The sequence below is a fragment of the Solanum pennellii genome, chromosome 12 (genome assembly GCF_001406875.1).
Source record: "Solanum pennellii chromosome 12, SPENNV200".
NCBI lineage: Eukaryota > Viridiplantae > Streptophyta > Magnoliopsida > Solanales > Solanaceae > Solanum > Solanum pennellii.
The window spans coordinates 41,470,121-41,489,982 of NC_028648.1; the positions used below are offsets into that span (position 1 = coordinate 41,470,121).

The following is a 19,862-nucleotide window of genomic DNA, read 5'->3' on the forward strand; positions in this document are numbered from 1 at the left end:
AACAAATAATCGGACTAGCAAAAGAAGAATTCTAGCATGACCTTGATCAAATAACGAAAAAAATATGGTCAGAAGTCAATAATAAGTGCCTAAAGTTGAGTCCAAATCATGGAAAATGCAGCTGCAAATGTCCATGTAGATGCAAAAATAGTATTTTAGTCTATATAGCTGCAAATGTTTCAGCTGCAAAGATGGAAAATGCAATTGTTGCCTCACAATGAGTCTGCATTGAAATACAACTTAAACTTTTTTCATTCCTGTCTTCCTCAAACCAGCATGGACAACTTAAACTTTTTGCCAAACAAATTCTTTATTATCCACATTCATATATTTACAGAACCTGAACAAAATTGCACATTTACAGAACCTGAACATTTATGATCCCTCCCTTACATATTTACAGAACACGATGTACACTTCATATATATTGACAAAAAACTGATTAGGAAAGTGTTTACAGTCACAATTACAAAAAAAATGTCTTCAAATGTCGTAACTTTTTTCACTACCAAATCATTCGATGCCTGCAATGTAGCAATTGTTTCCGACAAATGACCTACTTTTATCTTCAAATTTTCCACAACAATCTTCAAGTTCTTCATTTCAATCTTCAAATTCTCCACTTCAATCTTTGAATTATCCATTTCCATCTTGAGTCTTTCAACTACGACTCTAATTACGTAGATAGGCGACTTCAAGAAAAAGCTTGGTCTTCCCATTCCCAATATCCACATGAAGAAAACTGCCACTAGAATACTCGAAATCAGTTCATACGGAAAAATATGAACTCAGTTCATATGAAGAAATACGAAACCAGTTCATATGAAGAAACATCAAATTAGATCAATAATAGGAATAAATCAGTATCAATTCATATACTTACATCCGGATGAGGACATCGGAAAATCTTCTTCTTGGATTAGATGTACTACTCGAAATCAGCCCCTCATCCCTCACCAAAAAAAAGTTTATTTCTAAAAAATATTTTCAATTTTTTTTACCCATATCATCCCTAGCCCCACTCCTCGCGCCAACCTCCTAACCCCCTCCCCGTGCCAACACCATCCCCCCAAAAAATTAAATTTATTTTTAAAAAGTATTTTCATTTTCAAAAATTATTTTGGCTCTCTAGTAAAAGTAAAAAGATATTTTCAAAATATTTTTCATATATAAATCAAACACTAAAAAATCTTTTTTGAAAAATATTTTCTACTCATTAACCAAACATGAAAAAAGTAAATAAAAATCTATTTATTTTCTAGGAAAATATTGTCCTTAATTCATACCAAACAAAGTAGAGAGAGGAGATGCATATACAACAATAGTGAAGATGGTGGCAACCATACCACAAAAGAACTTTCTATTTTCTCCATAAAAAACACGCATGGAGATGATCGTTGCGGCAACAAAAGCGAGAAGGACTAAAACAAATATTGCTATGATTTTTCTCTTTTGATTATTGAGTGCATACAAGAGAAATAAAAGAACATATATTAACTAAATTGCACTTCCAACACCGTTGATTGTTGTTACGAGAATATTGTTTGGTGTTATAAATGACTGACCATACTTGTTCATTCATTAAAGGTTAATAACTTAATGACACAGTATTTTCTTTTAACACCGTATTTCAATTCAATGAAAAATAAATGAGGCAAATTAACACATGTGAATTCTCACTTTCAACCTAAAATACTCAAATATTTAAGTTTGTGTGGATATAGACCTATTGAGTAGAAGGGGGCAGTGGATTTTTTGGGGGAATGACTTTGTCAATCGGCTCAAGCATGGTATTTTTATTGATTGTCCAAGTGAAGCTGTTGAAATGAAGCAGCATATCATAAATTGAGTCTTGAACGTGTGCTACTGACATGAGTTACATCTGAAAAGGCTTAAAATGTCTTGCAAACTGTGTTATAACAACTTATCCATATTGTTCTAGAATTTGATTTTCCTGTGCAAAAGTTTTTATTTAGTAAATTCTTCTGAGTGGACAAATTACAATCCAATAAGGTTCTGCTAAATATAAATTGTATAGAGAAGGGGAAATTTTACTGTTGACATCTAATGTTGATTGACCTTTAACCTTTCAGAATGCTATTCGATTTAACACGTATTTTAAAAAATATTTAAAGTTTAGAATTTTAGTCGATTTTACTTGAAAATTATATATTCTAGTATGTTCACTTAATAAAGTTATTGTAAATATTATTAAAATATTTTAAACTCATAAATGAATTCCGAGTGTTTTAAAATTTAAGTGATTTTCAATTATATAAAAAATATTTTAAAATATGTAGTACTTTAATTAAATAGTAATTGTAAATTTTCCTCAAAACCATTTAAATCTTAACTAATTTTATTCTAATTTCTTTCAATTGTAGCCACTACAATTCAAATTTTATTCCAATCATAATCACTCTTTCATTTGAATTCTAGCTATTTTAATTGCAATTTTTTGCCATTCCATATCCAATCCAATTCGACTTAATGACTCTATCTTTTAATCTAATCCGTCTATCTAATTAATTAAATACTAAATCAAATCCTACCCCCTCATCTCTTCTAAAATCAATTGTTCAGATTTAATTTACCTTTCTACCAAAGAGGCATAAACCTAAAAAAAATTATTTTTCTCCTCCCTCGCCCATATCTCCAGCCGCCTCTCTCCCTCCATTCTTTCCGTCGAGGTTTGTCATTTTCATTTAATTATCGTTCATATCCTCTATTTTTCTTAATTTGTTCATTCCCGATCTGTTCTCAATTTATTTTTATTTAGAAGTTTTACACTTGTTTACTTGATGCGAAAATCACCAAGTCATTATAAGTCTCAACATAAGATTAATAGGGTGAAATATGCTATTGAGAAATTTCCATGTCTCACCCCTAAATCTGTCTGCTATCGTTTGATTACTTTGTTAAAATGGATGCTTATGTTCTACTCTGGTACAAACCCCTCCCTCGCTAATCAATTCTGCTCCTTATTTAAATCACTGTAAATTAATTGGTTGAGTGATATTCTTGATTTCTGAAATTGGTCGGAATAACTAGTTGATTATTAGAAAGTGGCTTAATATTAGTTAATTTGATCTTTCTTGAACTCACATAATTAGTTGTTATATTACTTATGGTAGTACGTTTGAATTTTGATTCTTTTAATTTATAGCAAGATCGATACCTCAGTTCTTAGTCTAAAATGCCAATAGGACCAATTGATTGTGTTGTTTGATTACTTCCTTTTCATAGAATATGTTATACTAGTGCTAATTGCTTTAGAACTGGTACATAGACCATATGTTTGACACTTCTTGCTCCCTTAAATAGTTGTCCCTCTTGCTTGATCTTATAATATTTTAATATCTATTGTATGTAGATCTATTCTTACTTTTTTTCTTCACTGATTTCCTGCTATCTTATTTAAGAAAATAGTATTAATTAATCCCTCCTTCCATTGATATTTGACTTGAATAATTCTTACTTATTTATTTATGGCAACCATATTATTCCTTGTTATATTTAGTTGCTCATACATTTGGTAAAATAAATTAAAATAAAGTTTGATTTTGGACTCTTCTTTATTCAAGAAAAATATTATTTTTATTCCTAATTTTTATTCTTACTTGTTTATATTTGGTAATGATATATATTTTTTTTAAAAATTTCTGGTTTGATTCTCTTTTAAATAAGGAAATAGTATTATAATTAACTCCTTGATTTATTTTATTTCCATTATTGTGCTCTCCCTCATTGCTATATAAATAGGACTCCCTCCCCTCCTTTCATTCACTCATTCACACACTCATCCACTAACTCTTACAAGTTCTCTCATTCTCTCATTGCTCATACACACATTCATTCTCTCAACTCATCATTCACTCATTTCTTCTAATACAAGTAGTACCTTGTTCTTAACTCTCTCTCATTCTCTCATTGTTCATACTTGAATACTAATAATATTGTTCTACTCTTAAAAATAAGTTAAGATTCCGGCAAATATTCAAGTGCTTTTGCTATTTTGTTGTGTTCGATTTATGTTGTCTATATTATTGATAATCTTATCTGCATAATTGGTTATCCCTCTTTATTAGTTTAAATTTAATTTTTGCATAATTATAAATATGTGTGTTGGAAAACGAAACAACAAGGAAGTATCCAAGTTAGTTCATATCCTTTTATGTGTGATAATATAACTATGGTTGTTCATTATATTTTTTTTTATGTTATTTACATATACATGAGAATAATATATTATTACGATTATTTTATATTACAACTATTTCCTCATTGAATATGTGTTACATTATCTCTTCTACCAGGTTTTGAACTTAGAGTTCAAGATGTTAAAGAGTTGCCTAGAAGAAATTGTGGACGAAGCCTCGTTCATTTTATTGTTATATATATTTTTATTTGTTCTTTATTATTACTTGTAATGTTTGTACAACTTTTTAACTCTATATATATGAAATGAATTTGGGGGATCGTCTAAGGGGAGAGGAAATTATGTCCTAATCATCTCTTTATTTGCAACTTATTTGTGTTAGAAGCATGCCTATAGGATTGTGATTATGTGATAGTTTCTAACATCGCTTTAGGTTTAACTAAAATAAGATTACTTTTGCCATTAATCTCATATTTAATATTGTTTAATCATTGTTGATAATGTGTTTAGACTCCAATTGTCTTGTAGAATGTATTTATTCGATTTGCATGATTACGCTCTTAGTTTTAACAAATAAGTTAACTATGTTCATTCCTTGCTTTATTTCACTCACCAACTCTCTTATATAATAAGTTAAGGTTAAGTAGTGATATCTCAACAATTGGTTCATATTACTGTCATATATTTGTTCATATAGAATTTAGTCAAATGAATCGATACCTAATAGTTTTAATTGGTCAAAATGACTTTAGCATATCTATTATTTTAGCTTAACTAAGTACTCTTTTAAGTGCATCATCATATTTAATTCATTTAATTAGACCTCTTTGGCTTGTATGTTTCAAATAATAATAATAATAATAATAATAATAATAATAATAATAATAATAATAATAATAATAATAATAATAATAATAATAATAACCTTGCATGCACACTTAAAAGTTACATGTACCATTGTCTTATACATAGAAAGTATGCTTATAGGACTAAAAAATAAATTTCCAGCAAGTTTATAATTGAGTAAAAGAAAGGTTGTTCAGAATTAAAATTAGTACAATAATAATTATGTTAAATTAATCAGCTTCTACTTTTAATTATTTCTCACCACTTAAAATCAACAGTTTTGTGTATGCCTCTTGGATTTTGTTATTTCAAAGTTTGGTATCTCAAATAAAATATTCTCTTTTATCACCTAGAAATCCTAATATTATGTATAGTTTATTAATTTTTCCCATGTTAAAAACTATTTTCTGCTCACTAAAAAAACAATAGCTTCTACGTTTTTTTTCTAAGATGATTTTCCAATTAATTCTGCTTTAAACAGAAATAATATTTTGCCATTGTAAGTAATTAGTTTATGCATCCATAAGCTAAGTACCTTTAAAATAATTATTTTTCTTGATTTTATTGTAATCCGCTACTGTATTTAAACATTTTTGCATCCTATCCACTTCACCAATATTCTAGAGTCAATGAATAAATAAAATAATATCTTTTGCCCCTTTAATAATATCATGTCGCTTGCTTGAATGTTTGTATGTCACACACTTAGCATGAAGACCTTTCACAATTATGTGTTGTTTGCAAGCATGTCGAATTGATTTTTAGAGGCCAAATTGAGACTTGTATTGCTAAAATGATCATCTTGTTTGCCTTGTTTGTTTGATTTGGTGTCTAGGAGGGCCTTATATTTTATTTTGTCTAAACCCACCCTTTAAGAGTCCAATGCCTCTTGGACATTAAACTGGGACGACTAGGCACCTTTCAGGTACGAAATGCATGTGGTGGTGGGGTAGGGGTAGTCGGCCCTACGGAGATGATGACATTGACTCAGGCTTGAAAGACAAACCTTAGAGCCTGTTTGGCTCGGCTTAAAAGCTGATTTTTTTACTTATTTAGCTGTTTGGCAATATTCAAAATAACTTATTTTAAGTTAAAAAAAACTTATTTTTAGCCAAAAGTTAAAAGTTGGGGTAGGGGTGCTATTTTTTTAGCTTATAAGTTGTTTTAAGTTGACCACATTTTATCTTTTTGCCCTTAATATTTTTATACAATCTCCAAATTACCCACATAACCCTAACATCTCTTTCTTCCATTTTTCCCTTTTCACGTTTGGCATAGCAACTTCAACACTTTTATCCAAATGCATAACTGCTTATTTTAATAATAAGTTTCAGCACTTTCAGAAGTACTTTTTTAAAGCTGTTTTTATTAAGCCCATCCAAACGGGCCCTTAATTTTGCCTGTCCCTATACGGCAACCTATCGAAAAATAAAAGAAAGTCGAGTGCTGATCCAAAAAGTCTTTTTTAGAGTCTCCCTTCCCTTTATCCCTTTATTTGTTTGTTTAAGTACATTCGGGGTAGCTTAAAAATTTATTTATTTATTTATTTATTTGTCTATTTTCTATTCCCTCGCTTATCATTAAATTTTTATTAAATATTTTATTTATTGTTATCACTTAATTTTGCATGCTTAAATAATTAATTAAAAATAATAAATCTATTTTTGAATTGTTTGATATTTTATCGCTTAGTCTCGCATGTTTAAATATTAATTAAAATAATAACATGAGCTATTTGTTCGATTTGTTTATCACATAGTCTCGTATGTTAAAACAAAAAAAAATTGAGCTTGATTGTTTATTTATTGCTATCACATAGCCTTGCATGTTTAAAAAAATTAAAATAATAAAATAGTTTTAATTGTTTTATATTTCTTATCACCTAGCAAGCATGCTACTTAAATAAACTAATAAATGAAGTGACCTTATTTGCTACTTGTAACCCCCACATAGATTGCATGAGATACGGTCGGGACCCACATTTGTGGACCTTGAGGGATGCCTAACACCTTCCCGTCGAGGTAATTTGAACTCTTACCCTGATGTCTGACTCTTTGACCTTAGCTAGACTTAGTTAGGTTAGATAGGTGCCCTAACGCGCCTTCATTCGTTAGGTGGCGACTCCAAACTCAAAATCTCAAAAGAGTTATTAGGTCATGCACAAAACTCGTTTTTGATGAAAAATGAGGCGCGACGCTTACCAAATGACCAAAGTAACACTTTTGACTATAGTTTTAATAGCTGCCTTTGTATCTAATATTTTTTTCACATTCAGGTGTATCATATGCAATAAGTTTTACTTTCAAGATTAGTTTCTTTAAAATTGGTATTAAACAAAGTTCTAAAAGCGAAGTGAGAACTAAGGGTTTGGGCGAAGGATAAGAACCTAGGTCATTTTACAAGCTCACATATTACCATCAAAGATAAATAAGATTTATATAATTTAGGTGACTAAGTATCATTTTCCGAGATTAGAATGTACTTACAACATTCATATTGAGTATTTTTCTTACAAAAATATGATGTAATTTTGATCTAAGAAGATATATAAATCACCTATTTATCCTTTAAGACAAACAACACACAGTTAGGCACACACCCTTTAAGACAAAGAACATACAGTTAGGCACATCTGCTAAAGAAAAAGGCACAAACAACTGAAACACGATAATATGTAAAAACGATGATGAAACAGAGAGGTAAAAAGAGTAGAAGAACCTCTTTAGCATCCTATAAAAGAAGCAGCAGCAACTGATATCTCTTGGCTTTATCTTTGGTGTCTCTGGGCGGAAACTTATCAATAACTTGTATTTTGCATATGCAATCTTGCTTTTATGGAGTGATATACTTGAGGGTAAGTCTATGTCAGTATGTCTCGTATGAGGTTAATATGCAATTATCAAAGAAATAGATAGAAAGACAATACTATGTATTAGTCGTGATGATTAAAAAACTCGGCTCGTAAATTTTAAAAAATAAATATTATAATAGTGTGTAGTACATAACAATAGTAGTTTGTGAAATTAAGAAGCAACATATTCGCAAAATAAAAGATGACTATTAATTTAACATATCCACATAACTTTTATGTCGTGCAGACAATTCAATTTTAGTGCAAAGTGTTAACTAAAAGTAAATAATTAACGATTACGAAGCAAGAATATCGGAAATCAAAGGGTAAGAAAACTTATAGAATTAGAGGAACATGAAAATTAACAAACCTGAGAGTGGTAGTCACAACAAACTCATGATCAGTCACCATGAATTATGGCTAAGCAAATGAGGTTGTTTCTGATATTTAATTAATATTAGCACAAAACAAAAATATAAGTATCTATTAAGTACCACAATATTTCAAATTTTCGAGACTAAGTGGATAGGTCATTGCCCATAACTCAGAGACGAGAAGAGCAAAAATCAAATAGAACTAAAATTGCCAAACTCTTTTTGGGCTTTTGATGGGTAATCGGGTGTCATGCTATTAAATAGTGCAAACTGTGGTGAATGTTTTTAAAACTTGCGGACAACTTTAAATATGAGAAGAACATATATATCAAATAAATTTTTAACCAACGTACAAAATTTTTCCAACATCTTCCAAATAATTTAATGGATTAAAATCTTGTGAACAACTCTTAATTGAGACATTAATTTTAAATTGAGCTATTGCAAGAGACTAAGCAGACACCCATGTGTATATTCTCTACATTTTCACAGAAGATAAGAAGAATTTGTAATATCAAATAATTTATTAACCGACATGTACAACTTTTAATGGATTAAAAACGTACGAACAACCCTTAATTGAGTTACTACAAGAAACTAAATAGAAACTCAGAAGTTCGGACTGAAACACGCAATACATACACTAAAAGCACAGCAATTCGAAAACTAAGAAGAAGACGACAACAATTCAAAAATGAAGAAAAAGTCGACAACAAGCAATTCGAAAATTAAGAAAAAGTCGATACCAAGCAATTCGAAAATTGAGAAGAAAGTTGACAACAATTTGAAAATGAAGAAAAAGTCGAAGCTAGAAACAAAAATTACCTTAAAAATTGAAGCGATAATACGTAAGACGAAAAACAAAGTAAAAAATGCATAGAACATTGAAGCAAAATTAAAGCAGCAAAATGGAAAAGGGAAAGATAAAAGCTAATACCCCTTTCTTTCCTTTGTGAAAACTGAAAAGAGTTTTGAAGAACCATAGAGTTATTTGCTCCCTTTTTGCTATATGAGAATTGAAAATTTTTTTCCACTAATGAATACATCAAACATGAGACTGAAGTGGAAAGATGCATGGATGTCACGTACAAGACATCACTGGATAGATAACCACGTGGAATGAAAAGGAAGGGAAGCTGTGAGATAAAATGACCAAATTGCCTTTGATAAATAAAAAATAATTATGAAAAATAGACATGTTGATACCAGTTAGCATACTAATACTTCCACTATGGTAGAATACCTCTATAAATTAAAAAAAAACTATTAATTGCAACCTTTATTTATATTTTAAACTTTATATTAAATGGTTACTTAAGCCTTTTCATTTTTCTATCTTTTCTTTTTTCTCTGAAGTATGTTTTAGATAATTTCTATTTATATATAACATATGAATATATGAGAATATACATTGTATTAGTTTGCCACCAATAATTTTAAGCACACAAAAGAAATCAAAGGTACACACAAAAAAATTATGATTTATATTCTACAATTCTTATTTTTATCATTAATAATTACTACTTTATGTAGGTGTATATCATAAAATTGAATATAATCATCTACTAGCCATTCTAAGAAAGATATATGTTAATCAAAGTTCTATACAACATTTATAAAACACAATTCTGATTTGACAACTAATTCTTAATATGTATGCAAATGTAAAAAGATAGAGAATATAACTTCTTTTGAAAGGAGATGAAAACTAAGGGGAAATTGTTGTGACAACTATCTCATTTGTTAAATTTTTAGAGACCTCCCCAAAATATTTTGCCCCAACTTCCGTTTTAAAAAATTGGAAAGCTTACGGGGGAACATAATCGAGCCCTTATGGCGTCTATGTATCCAATCGAAGCAGAAATCAGGTCAAACGTAGTTCAAAAAGATTCTGACTTGAATAAAAATTAGAGTTGGATTATAAATATTTTAAAATAGGTTAGCAAGAGTGGCTTTGAAATAATGGACTATCCTACAACATATTCATGTATAACATGTCTATCACATAACATACCAACAATGAATGCATGTCTAATACAACTATGTTTTGAGTGTTGTGTCATGCTTAATACGAGTTTTTTGCTTTGCTCTATATTAGCTGACTAAGAGTTGGTCTTAAAAAGATACCAGGTTACCCGAGTTGGATAAACCACGGCGTGTAAATAATAACGATGTTGGATAACCACAAGCCAACTATTCGTTTATCACTTCAAAAGAATTCAAATATGCTTTACTGAAGGACAGTCGTGAAAAGTCATGTAACCGACTTTGTCCTAATGCATTCTACTTGCCATTTGTCGAAAATTATGTCATGAAATGCAATAACAATATACAATGAATAATGAGTACAATATGCAAATAATCAACAAAATATACAAGATATAATAAATAACACAATAAAAGAATGGTCTCCTCAATTTGAAAAACTGAACTCATAATGGTTAGTTTTTCTATGTCCCCAGTGAAGTCGTCATTCTATTGACATCCTTTATAAATATATACAACAACTTCACACAAGTCAGAATGGGACATCCATACAATTCCAGTTTTGGGAACTAATAATTCTTATAAACTTAAAAGCACAGTAAAGACAAACCTACACTATACCCAAACCCCAAATAATGATAACCTAGCTCTTACATTATCGTGGGAGAAAAAGACTTACATTCCCATTAATCCTAAATAATCTACCACCCAGTAATCTCACATCCCTTCTATAAAGCCGATTAAACTAACTTAAGGGATCATCTCCATCACATCAACAAAAAAATGACGTTTCACAAATTAATAACACAAATAAAATTAATGAGCCTGATTTGGTAGACGTTATATTTGTCACGTATCCCTAAAGTAGAAAGGTCAATTTGAATTTTAATTACTAATTTAACAGTTCAACCATAAAATTATAGAACCTAAACAATATCAAAATTTTCAAATTTAGAGTATCTACAATTAATATTACTTTCTCTCATAACTTCATCGACATAAATTTACTTCTTTAAATAGCATGACCAAAACACCTATTTGTTTTTGGAAGAAACAACAAACTCTTCCTCTTCTCGCTCATTCCACATGGATTAAAATAAAAAAAAATCTATCTTTGCACCGATTCTATTTATGCTAGTGTATGGGTTATCCGCGGGAATAGTCCCCATTTACATGAAATTATTTTCAACTTTCAACACAAAACCGTCATCTTGGATAGTAATAGTGTCTAAGAACGATCAAAAACTTTGAATATCTTAATATCAAATTAAGAAACAGTGCTAATGATTCAAAACTCATATGTACTAGCACAAATAGTATCGGAGGGGGGTAGTTATAATCGTGGAGATGGACACACGTGCAATTCACGTGTCTAAAAGTAGTAATTCTTATAAACTTAGAAGCCTAGTGGAGGAAAAACTAGAGTCTACCCCAACCCCAACTAATGATAAATGGGCCCCTACATTATTCTTGGAGAAAAAGACTTACATTTTCGTCAATCCTAAATAATCTACCACCCAGTAATCTCACATCCCTTCTACAAAGACGATTAAACTATCTTAAGGGATCATCTCCATCACGTCAACTGCAAAATGACCTTTCACACGTTAATAACACAAATAAATTAAAGAGCCTGATTTTGTAGATGTTATATGTGCCATGTATTCCTAAAGTAGAAAAGTCAATTTAAATATTAATTACTAATTTAATATTCAACTCACAAAATTTATAGACCCCAAACATAAATTTTTTTAATTTAGAGTATCTACAATTAATATTACTTTCTCTCATAACTTCGTCACCATAAATTTACCTTCTTATATAGTAAGATCAAAACACCTTTATGTTCACACTATTAGAAAAAACAACAAACTCTTTATCTTCTCGCCCAAACCATCATGAATCAAAATCAGCCAAACTCTATCTTCAAACTGATTCCCTTTATACTAGTGAATGAGCTATCTGTAGAAATAGTCTCCATTTACATGACTTCATTCAAGATTTCAATACAAACCCTTCATCTTGGGCCGTAATTGGGCTAAAAGAATGATACTAACTTTGTATATCTCAATAGAAAATCAAGAAATGGTGCTAGTAATTCAAAATTCATCTGTACTAGCACAAATAGTGTCGGAGGTGATAGTGATAGCCGTGGAGATGGAGACATGTTCAATGCACGTGTCCAGAACTAGTAATCCTTTTAAACTTAAAAAAACTAGTGGAGACAAACCTAGACTCTACCCCAACCCCAAATAATAATTTGGACCCTACATTATCATGGGAGAAAAATACTTCCATTCCCTTTAATCATAAATAATCAACTAAGAGTAATCTCACATCCATTGTACAATGATGATTAAACTATCGTAAGGAATCATCTTCATCACATCAATTGCAAAATGACCTTTCACATGTGAATAACGCAAATAAAATTAAAGAACGTGGTTTGGTAGACGTTATATTTCCCACGTATTCCTACAAATAAAGGTCAATTAAAATATGAATTGCGTACTAATTTAATCGTTCAACCCATAAAATTTATAGACCCCAAACAATATCAATTTTTTAAAATTTAGAGTATCTACAGTTAATATAATTTTCTCTCGTAACTTCATCGACTTACCTCTTTACATAGCAATATCAAAATGCCTATATGTTCACATTATTGACAAAAACAACAAACTCTTCCTCTTATCGCTCATTCTATTATAAATCAAATCAAATAAGCTCCATCTTCCCACCGATTCCCTTTATACTAGCGAATGGGCTATCTGCGGGAATAGTCCCCATTTAAATGACATCATTTCCAGCTTTCAAAAAAATTCCATCATCTTGAGTCGAAATGGGGCTCCAAGAATGATCACCAACTTTGAAAATCTTAATAGAAAATCATGAAACGGTGCTAGTGATTCAAAACTCATATGTACTAGCACAAATAGTATCGCAGAGGATAGTATGATAGCCATGGAGAAAGACACACGTTCAATGCACGTTTCATGAAATAGTTATTGTTATAAACTTAAAAGCCTAGTGAAGGCAAACCTAGACTCTAGCCCAAACCCAACTAATGATAACTTAGCCCCTACATTATCTTGGGAGAAAAAAACATACACTTCCATTAAATCCTAAATAATCTACCACCCAGTACTCTTACATCCTTCCTACTAAGCAGATTAAACAATCTTAAGAGATCGTCTCCATCACATCAATTGCAAAATGACCTTTCACACATTAATAACACAAATAAAATTAAAAAGCCTGATTTGGTAGACGTTTTATTTCCCACGTAATCTTAAAGCATAATGCTAGTTAATTCTCTTATTTCTTAAATCTTAATAGTGATTAAAATTGGGTGATCTGGTTTGTAAAAGTAGAGCTTCATAACAACAAGAAATAGATATTAAATCATTAATAAGTTATATATTGTTTGTCAAATGATCTTTGGAGGCTTTTGTGATATCTATCTTTTACCTTTTAATTTGAACATTTGCTTAAATATCATCTTTCTATTTACTTTTGATCTTTTTTCATAGAAATATGGAGCTACAATAATCCAGCCAAAAATAACATGAATTAAATCTAAGACGATTCAAAATAGAAAAACTTCAACCATTTTTATTTGTTTGATGAAAGGAAAAAAATTAATAATTTTCGTATTGAATCCACAAGTGCTTGTGTTTTTGAGTTACCTTGAGATCATTAATCTTTCTCTTAATAGTTAAAATCACTACCCTTTGTGCAAGTTTGAACGAAGGATTGTCTTTAAAAGGGTACTTCGAATGCATGGCATGTATAAGAAGAAAATGGGGATGTCTTTCAAAATTTTCTCCCTATTGTTTTAGAAAATTTTATTTTAGATGATATGTTGCCTACATTTCATGGATCTTATTAACTGGTTTTACATTTCATATGCCTCTCAACATGCTTTAGTAGTTTTGTGGCCTCACAATGGTATTGACTTAAAAATAATAAGTTTTCTTTTCTTCTGGGTTATACAAAATTGACTGGATATAAGTTGTTTATACTTTGTTCTGCTTTTTTTTTTTTTGGTTTGTTTTGAAAAGAGACAATTGCAAAAGTAAGTACTACTCTTCGATGTCCCCTTTTCGCGCTATTATATCATATTATCACCAAAATTATAGATAAGAGGATTTAATATTTTGGCAGACAAATTCTATTGCTAACTAATATTATATTTCTAGAACTCGAGTTATTACTTTTTGTAATTGTATATGTATGTTGGTATCAATACAATCTGATGTACTTATTTTTTATTTGGTGTAGCATTTGAACCTATCATTTTGCTCTATGCTGAGAGAAAATTAGTGTTCCAAGAACACAGAAGATATATTAACAGGTAATTGAGCATGGGTGTAACACCTCGCAACTAGAAAGAACTAGAAAATATTTTAAAATATGAAAATACTCATTTTTGGAAAGAATAAGAAAATTAGGAAAATTTCTCAAAGTTAGGAAAGTGAGTTTTGGTCATTTTGAAATGACCATAACTCCTAGCTCAGGATGAGTTAGGAGTAGTTAAAGATATGATTGACAATCTCTTAGAATAATTTTTCCAATGCCGCCAAGTTTGTGGGATATCGATGCCGTATGAGTGAGTTATGTCTTTCGGAAGTTGGACCATTGGATGAAGGATCCGGATTTGGAAAGGACAGTTGTATTTTCCTTACCTAATTTAATTAATTCTTTTTAGGTATTAAATTGGGGTTAAAACAAGAATTTATTCAGTTTAGGAAAAATAGAATTCACAATAGGTGTTGGAAAAAGGAGAAGAGAAGAAGAAAGAGGGCAAGATTTGCCAAGTTCGTCAAATTAACTTGAGGATTTCATCGGTGGTGATCCCTAAAAAGGTATGTAAGTTTTCCATAACGTTGGGTTCGTTCAACCCACGTTCTAAGCATGTTTGAGTCAGTGTGATTTCATCCTAAAAGATTGAATTTTGAATGTTCTTGAATGTTGTTCTTGAATTGCTTTTGTTCTTGAACATGAGTTGAAATTTATGAATTTCTTGAGGTAGAAAGTGTTGTTTCATGAGTTTTTGGGTTAGATCCTTGTATATACGAAATGTATACATAGATCTAAGATGAATTTGAGAAAAGAAATTGAATTAGAACGATTTAAGGTCAGGAAAACAAGATGAAAATTGGTCAGGCGACACCTGTGCTGGGCCAGGCGCGGCGCGCCCCATCTGCGCCAGAGGGCCTGGGGCGGTATGCCTGCAGTTCACCAGGATGAGGCCTCTGAACTTGAGGCCTGGCTAGGCGAGCCTTGGACACGCCCGAATGAAACTTTTTGCCCAATTTTCGTAATTCAGTCCAAGATGGCCTTTGAGCTAAGTTTTTGAGCACAATCATAGAAGCATTATGTTTTAATAACATAAGAGCCAATATATTTTTTGAGTAGTATTGATAACCGAATGAGGGACGAGCATAAGTTTAGATAACTCACATCTCCATAAAATCATGTAGCCACTACGGGTAGAAAAAGATCATACTTTTTAGATGAACCCTTTTCATAGTAGACTAGTGGATCCACTAGGATTTTCAGGTCTTATACCTGTGGCCGAGTATAGGATGCGCTGGCAGTATAAGGTAGATCGCTCTATCATCTCTATAGCTTTTAAGTGATGGTTGTCGATTAGACAAACTCCTACATTAAGTTATATATATATATATATATATATATACACACACACACACACACACACGCACACACACATCAGTTGATTTATATTTTTACATACATTTTAAAGTTAATTGTACCCTTGTATACATTCAAGTATACAACATGTTTCCAAACAACGTTTCTTTATATTGCACTTGCTTTTAAATTGCTTTATATTGAAATGAATTAGTTATATTGATCCAGTTGAGAACTCTAGAGTCAGTTGGTGAACCTCCTTGCATTCTGAAAGACTCCTGTTATTGTTTTGTTTTTTTTCAGTATTTTCTTTATTAAGGATGTTGTGGGGTTTTTCCTAACATCCATCTCAATTTTAGAAGGCTTGATAGATAGATAGTCAGATGTTAGTCCTTTAGTCTTTCCACTTTATTTCGATTTGGTAAGACTTGGGTTGCCACTTTTAGCCAGATGAATGTTTTAAACCTTTACAACGTTCTCAGTTAGTATGCTTTATCAGTTCAATTAAGTTTGATCATTTTATTTATTGATTGTTTTCTTCTCGTGAGATAAGTAAGCTAGGCCAAGGGTCCGCTCGAGGCTACCAATGGCCTTCGAGTGCCGGCCACATCCAAGGTGTAGGCTCGGGGCGTGAAATACTTGATATCAGAGCATAGAGTTCAAGAGTCCTAGGGAGTCTATGAAGTCGTTTTTGTAGAGTCCTAGTTATCAGTGTGAAGTGCGCCATATATATAATTAAGAGGCTCCAACATTTAGGAAATTTTTCACTTCTTTCATATTCCTTTCGTGCGTTAGAGTTTATCTCTAATTCGTGCTTGCGCGTGTTCTCATATAACCATGTCTCCACGAATAGCACCAAGAGGTCGTCTAGCTAGGAGGAATGTTGAACCTCAAGAACAAGACTTTCCTAATGCACCTAAAGTGCAACCTCAATGGGAAGTTACCAACAGTGAATTTCGTGAGACTATTAGGATGATGAGTCAAGCTGTGACTAATCAGGTTGGTCAACAAAGAGGAGCTCGACAAGAAGGGGTTGACACTTTTAGGATTCAGGAATTCTTGAGGATGAATCCCCAAACTTCACTGGTTCGAGCACTACTAAGGATCCAGAGAACTTCACTCAGGATCTGAAAAAGTTGTTCGAGGTGATGCATGTTGCTAACATTAGGAGAGTTTAGGTAGTTGCTTATAAACTCAAGGGTATTACTAGAACTTAGTTTGATTATTGGAAAGAGGATATAGATGAAAATGCACCACCACCTGTGAGTTAGGCTTGTTTTAAGGAGGCCTTCTTGGGGCATTTCTTTCCTCGAGAACTGAAAGAGGCCAAGGTATGTGAGTTCCTCACACTAAGAAGAATTCTCTCAGGGTGCATGAGTATGGGTTGGATTTCACCCAATTATCTCGTTATTCCCCGGAAATGGTTAAGGACGTAAGGAGTAAGATGAGTTTGTTTGTTGCTGAATTTGGTCGTTCTTCAAGCAAAGAGTGCCGGGCAGCAATGCTTATTAGGGACAGGGACATTTCGAGGTTGATATCTATGTGGATCAGGGTATAGAAGGAAAAATTAAGGAACAAAGAAAAGTTCAATAAAAAGAGAGCTATTTTAGGGAATGAGTCCGGACAACAGAGTGTAAAGCCAACCGGTCATCCTTCGAACAGAATCAGAAGGGTCCTGCTCTATCATCTTCTAGTGTACCTGCACCTACAAACAAGGGTGAGTACTATAGTCAGAATTCCAGAGTTAAACCTACAAATTCATCGGGTAGTGTGGCTCAAGGTGGTAGTAAGTCTCCTGCCTACGCCAAGTGTGGTAGAAATCACATTGGTGTTTGTCATGAGGTCTCCACTGGTTGATTCAAGTGCGGTCAGACCGGGCATTTCATGAGAGAGTGTCCAAATAAAAGCAGGGAGATGGTAGTGGGGGCAATATAGCCCAGTCTTCATTAGTTGCTCCACCGGATAGGGCTGCACCTAGGGGAGCTACTTCCAGTACTGGCGGGGCAACAAACCACTTATATGCTCTCAACAATTGCCAAGAGCATGAGAATTCTCCAGATGTTGTCACTGGTATGATTCAAGTCTTTGACATTACTGTTTATGTGTTGCTAGACCCAGGATCGAGTTTATCTTTTGTAACTCCATATATTTCCATGAACTTCAATATTATTCTTGAGCAACTTAGTAAACCATTCAATGTTTCTACACCTGTTGGTGAGTCCATTCTAGAAGAGAGAGAGTCTATCATGATATCCCATTCCATCATTCACAAGAGTACCGTGGTTGATTTAATTGAGTTAGATATCGTAGATTTTGATGTTACTCTTGGTATGGACTAACTTCATGCCTCTTATGCTTTAGGTGATTGTAGAACTCGAGCAGTCAAGTTTTAGTCTCAAAATGAGCCAGTCTTAGATTGAAAAAGCAGTTCAGCAGTGCCTACTAATCGTTTGATTTCGTACCTTGAGGAAAAGAAGCTAGTTTCTAAGGGCTGTGTCTATCATTTAGCCCGAGTTAATGACTCTAGTTTTGAGATAACTCTTATTCAATAAGTTCCAATAGTAGAAGAGTTCCCAGAAGTCTTTCCATATGATCGTACGGAATCCCTCTTGAGACATATAGACTTCGGTGTAGATCTTCTTCAAGATACTCATCCTATGTATCCCGCTATATAGGATGGCACCAGTAGAGTTGAAAGACCAGTTAAAACATCTGCTTGATAAGGGTTTCATTATACCAAGTGTCTTACCTTAGGGCGCTCGATCTTGTTTATGAGAAAGAAAGATGGTTCCCTTGGGATGTGTATAGATTATCATCAATTGAACAAGGTTACCATCAAGAATAAGTATCATCCTCCAAGCATTGATGATATTTTCGATCAGCTTCAGGGTGCTTCTTGTTTTTCCAAGATTGACCTCATATTAAGCTACCATCATTTGAAAGTTAGGGAATGTGACATTCCAAAAACATCTTTCAGAATAAGATATAGGAATTATGAGTTTTTGGTCATGTCCTTTAGGTTGACCAATTGATATACCGTGGTTTCACGGTATTATTAATACTTTTTCCTTAATTTTAGTGTGTCAAAAAGCCTTTTTGTGCTAATTTTTATATAAGTTTCTCCTTATTTACAGGAAATCTGTCCAAAGATGAATGCGGGGTTTTTGAGCGAAGAAATGCAGAAGAGACCACCTACGGAGCTTGTGACGGTCCGTCATGCTTGTGACGGTCCGTAGGTGGCAGCGTAGTGTAGCTGCTGAAGGAAGATAGGGAAGTCTGACCAAGTGTGGGGTTACGGAAAGCGTGACGGACCGTCGTAGCCATGACGGTCCGTCCTGCAGGTTTGTCATGAAGATCAGAGAAGTAGCCCCAGTACCCATATTCCAAGAGTTCAAGTGTTATGGAACGGAGATCCTCGACGGACCGTTGTGCTCGTAACGATCCGTCATACCTGCCGTCGCGGGTAATGAAGAGAGCAGCAGAAGAAATTTGCAAATTATGGGACGACGGAGTCCACGATGGCTCGTCGTGACCACGACGTCCCGTCGCGAGGTCCGTCTACCCAGCCGCGTTTTGACAGATTTCCAGCAAATAGAGTCCTTGTTTAATTAGTTTTTTATTTTTTATAAATAGTTGGAAAAACCTCGTTTTTGGGGTTGGACCTTTGATTATTGTTAGACTCTGGATCATTGTTAGACCTTTGAATATTGTGAGACTCTTGATTATTTTGTAGACTCTTTGAGAGGTTATTGAATATCTTGAGACTTTTGTCATTGATTGTTGGTGACTTTTGCTGATTAATCAAGTGAATTTTCGGATTTTACTCTTTCTCATCGAAGTAAGTGCATGAATTCTTATATCACATATTTGAATATTGTAATTATGACTATGGGTAACTAAACTCCATAACTAGGGTTGTGGGAACCATAGGCTAATAATGAGGTAAAACCTAACTAAAATAACAATTCTAGAATAGTGTCTTGCATGT

General features: G+C 32.6%; 1 protein-coding gene across 1 annotated transcript; it reads left to right on the forward strand.

Annotated features, from left to right (window-relative positions):
• The first annotated feature begins 17,294 nt into the window (after window positions 1-17,294).
• On the forward strand, window positions 17,295-18,213 carry LOC107006249. The gene is made up of 3 exons (XM_015204852.1): window positions 17,295-17,426; window positions 17,537-17,716; window positions 17,785-18,213. Exons 1-3 carry the CDS (start codon window positions 17,295-17,297, stop codon window positions 18,211-18,213), a joined length of 741 nt encoding a protein of 246 aa, XP_015060338.1.
• Window positions 18,214-19,862: the final 1,649 nt, after the last annotated feature.

Coding starts and splice junctions, on each gene's coding strand:
- LOC107006249 (XM_015204852.1), top strand. CDS start 17,295: ATGGTTAAGGACGTAAGGAGTAAGATGAGTTTGTTTGTTGCTGAATTT. Junction 17,427..17,536: donor TGATATCTATGTGGATCAGG/GTATAGAAGGAA, acceptor TCCTTCGAACAG/AATCAGAAGGGTCCTGCTCT. Junction 17,717..17,784: donor ACATTGGTGTTTGTCATGAG/GTCTCCACTGGT, acceptor AAATAAAAGCAG/GGAGATGGTAGTGGGGGCAA.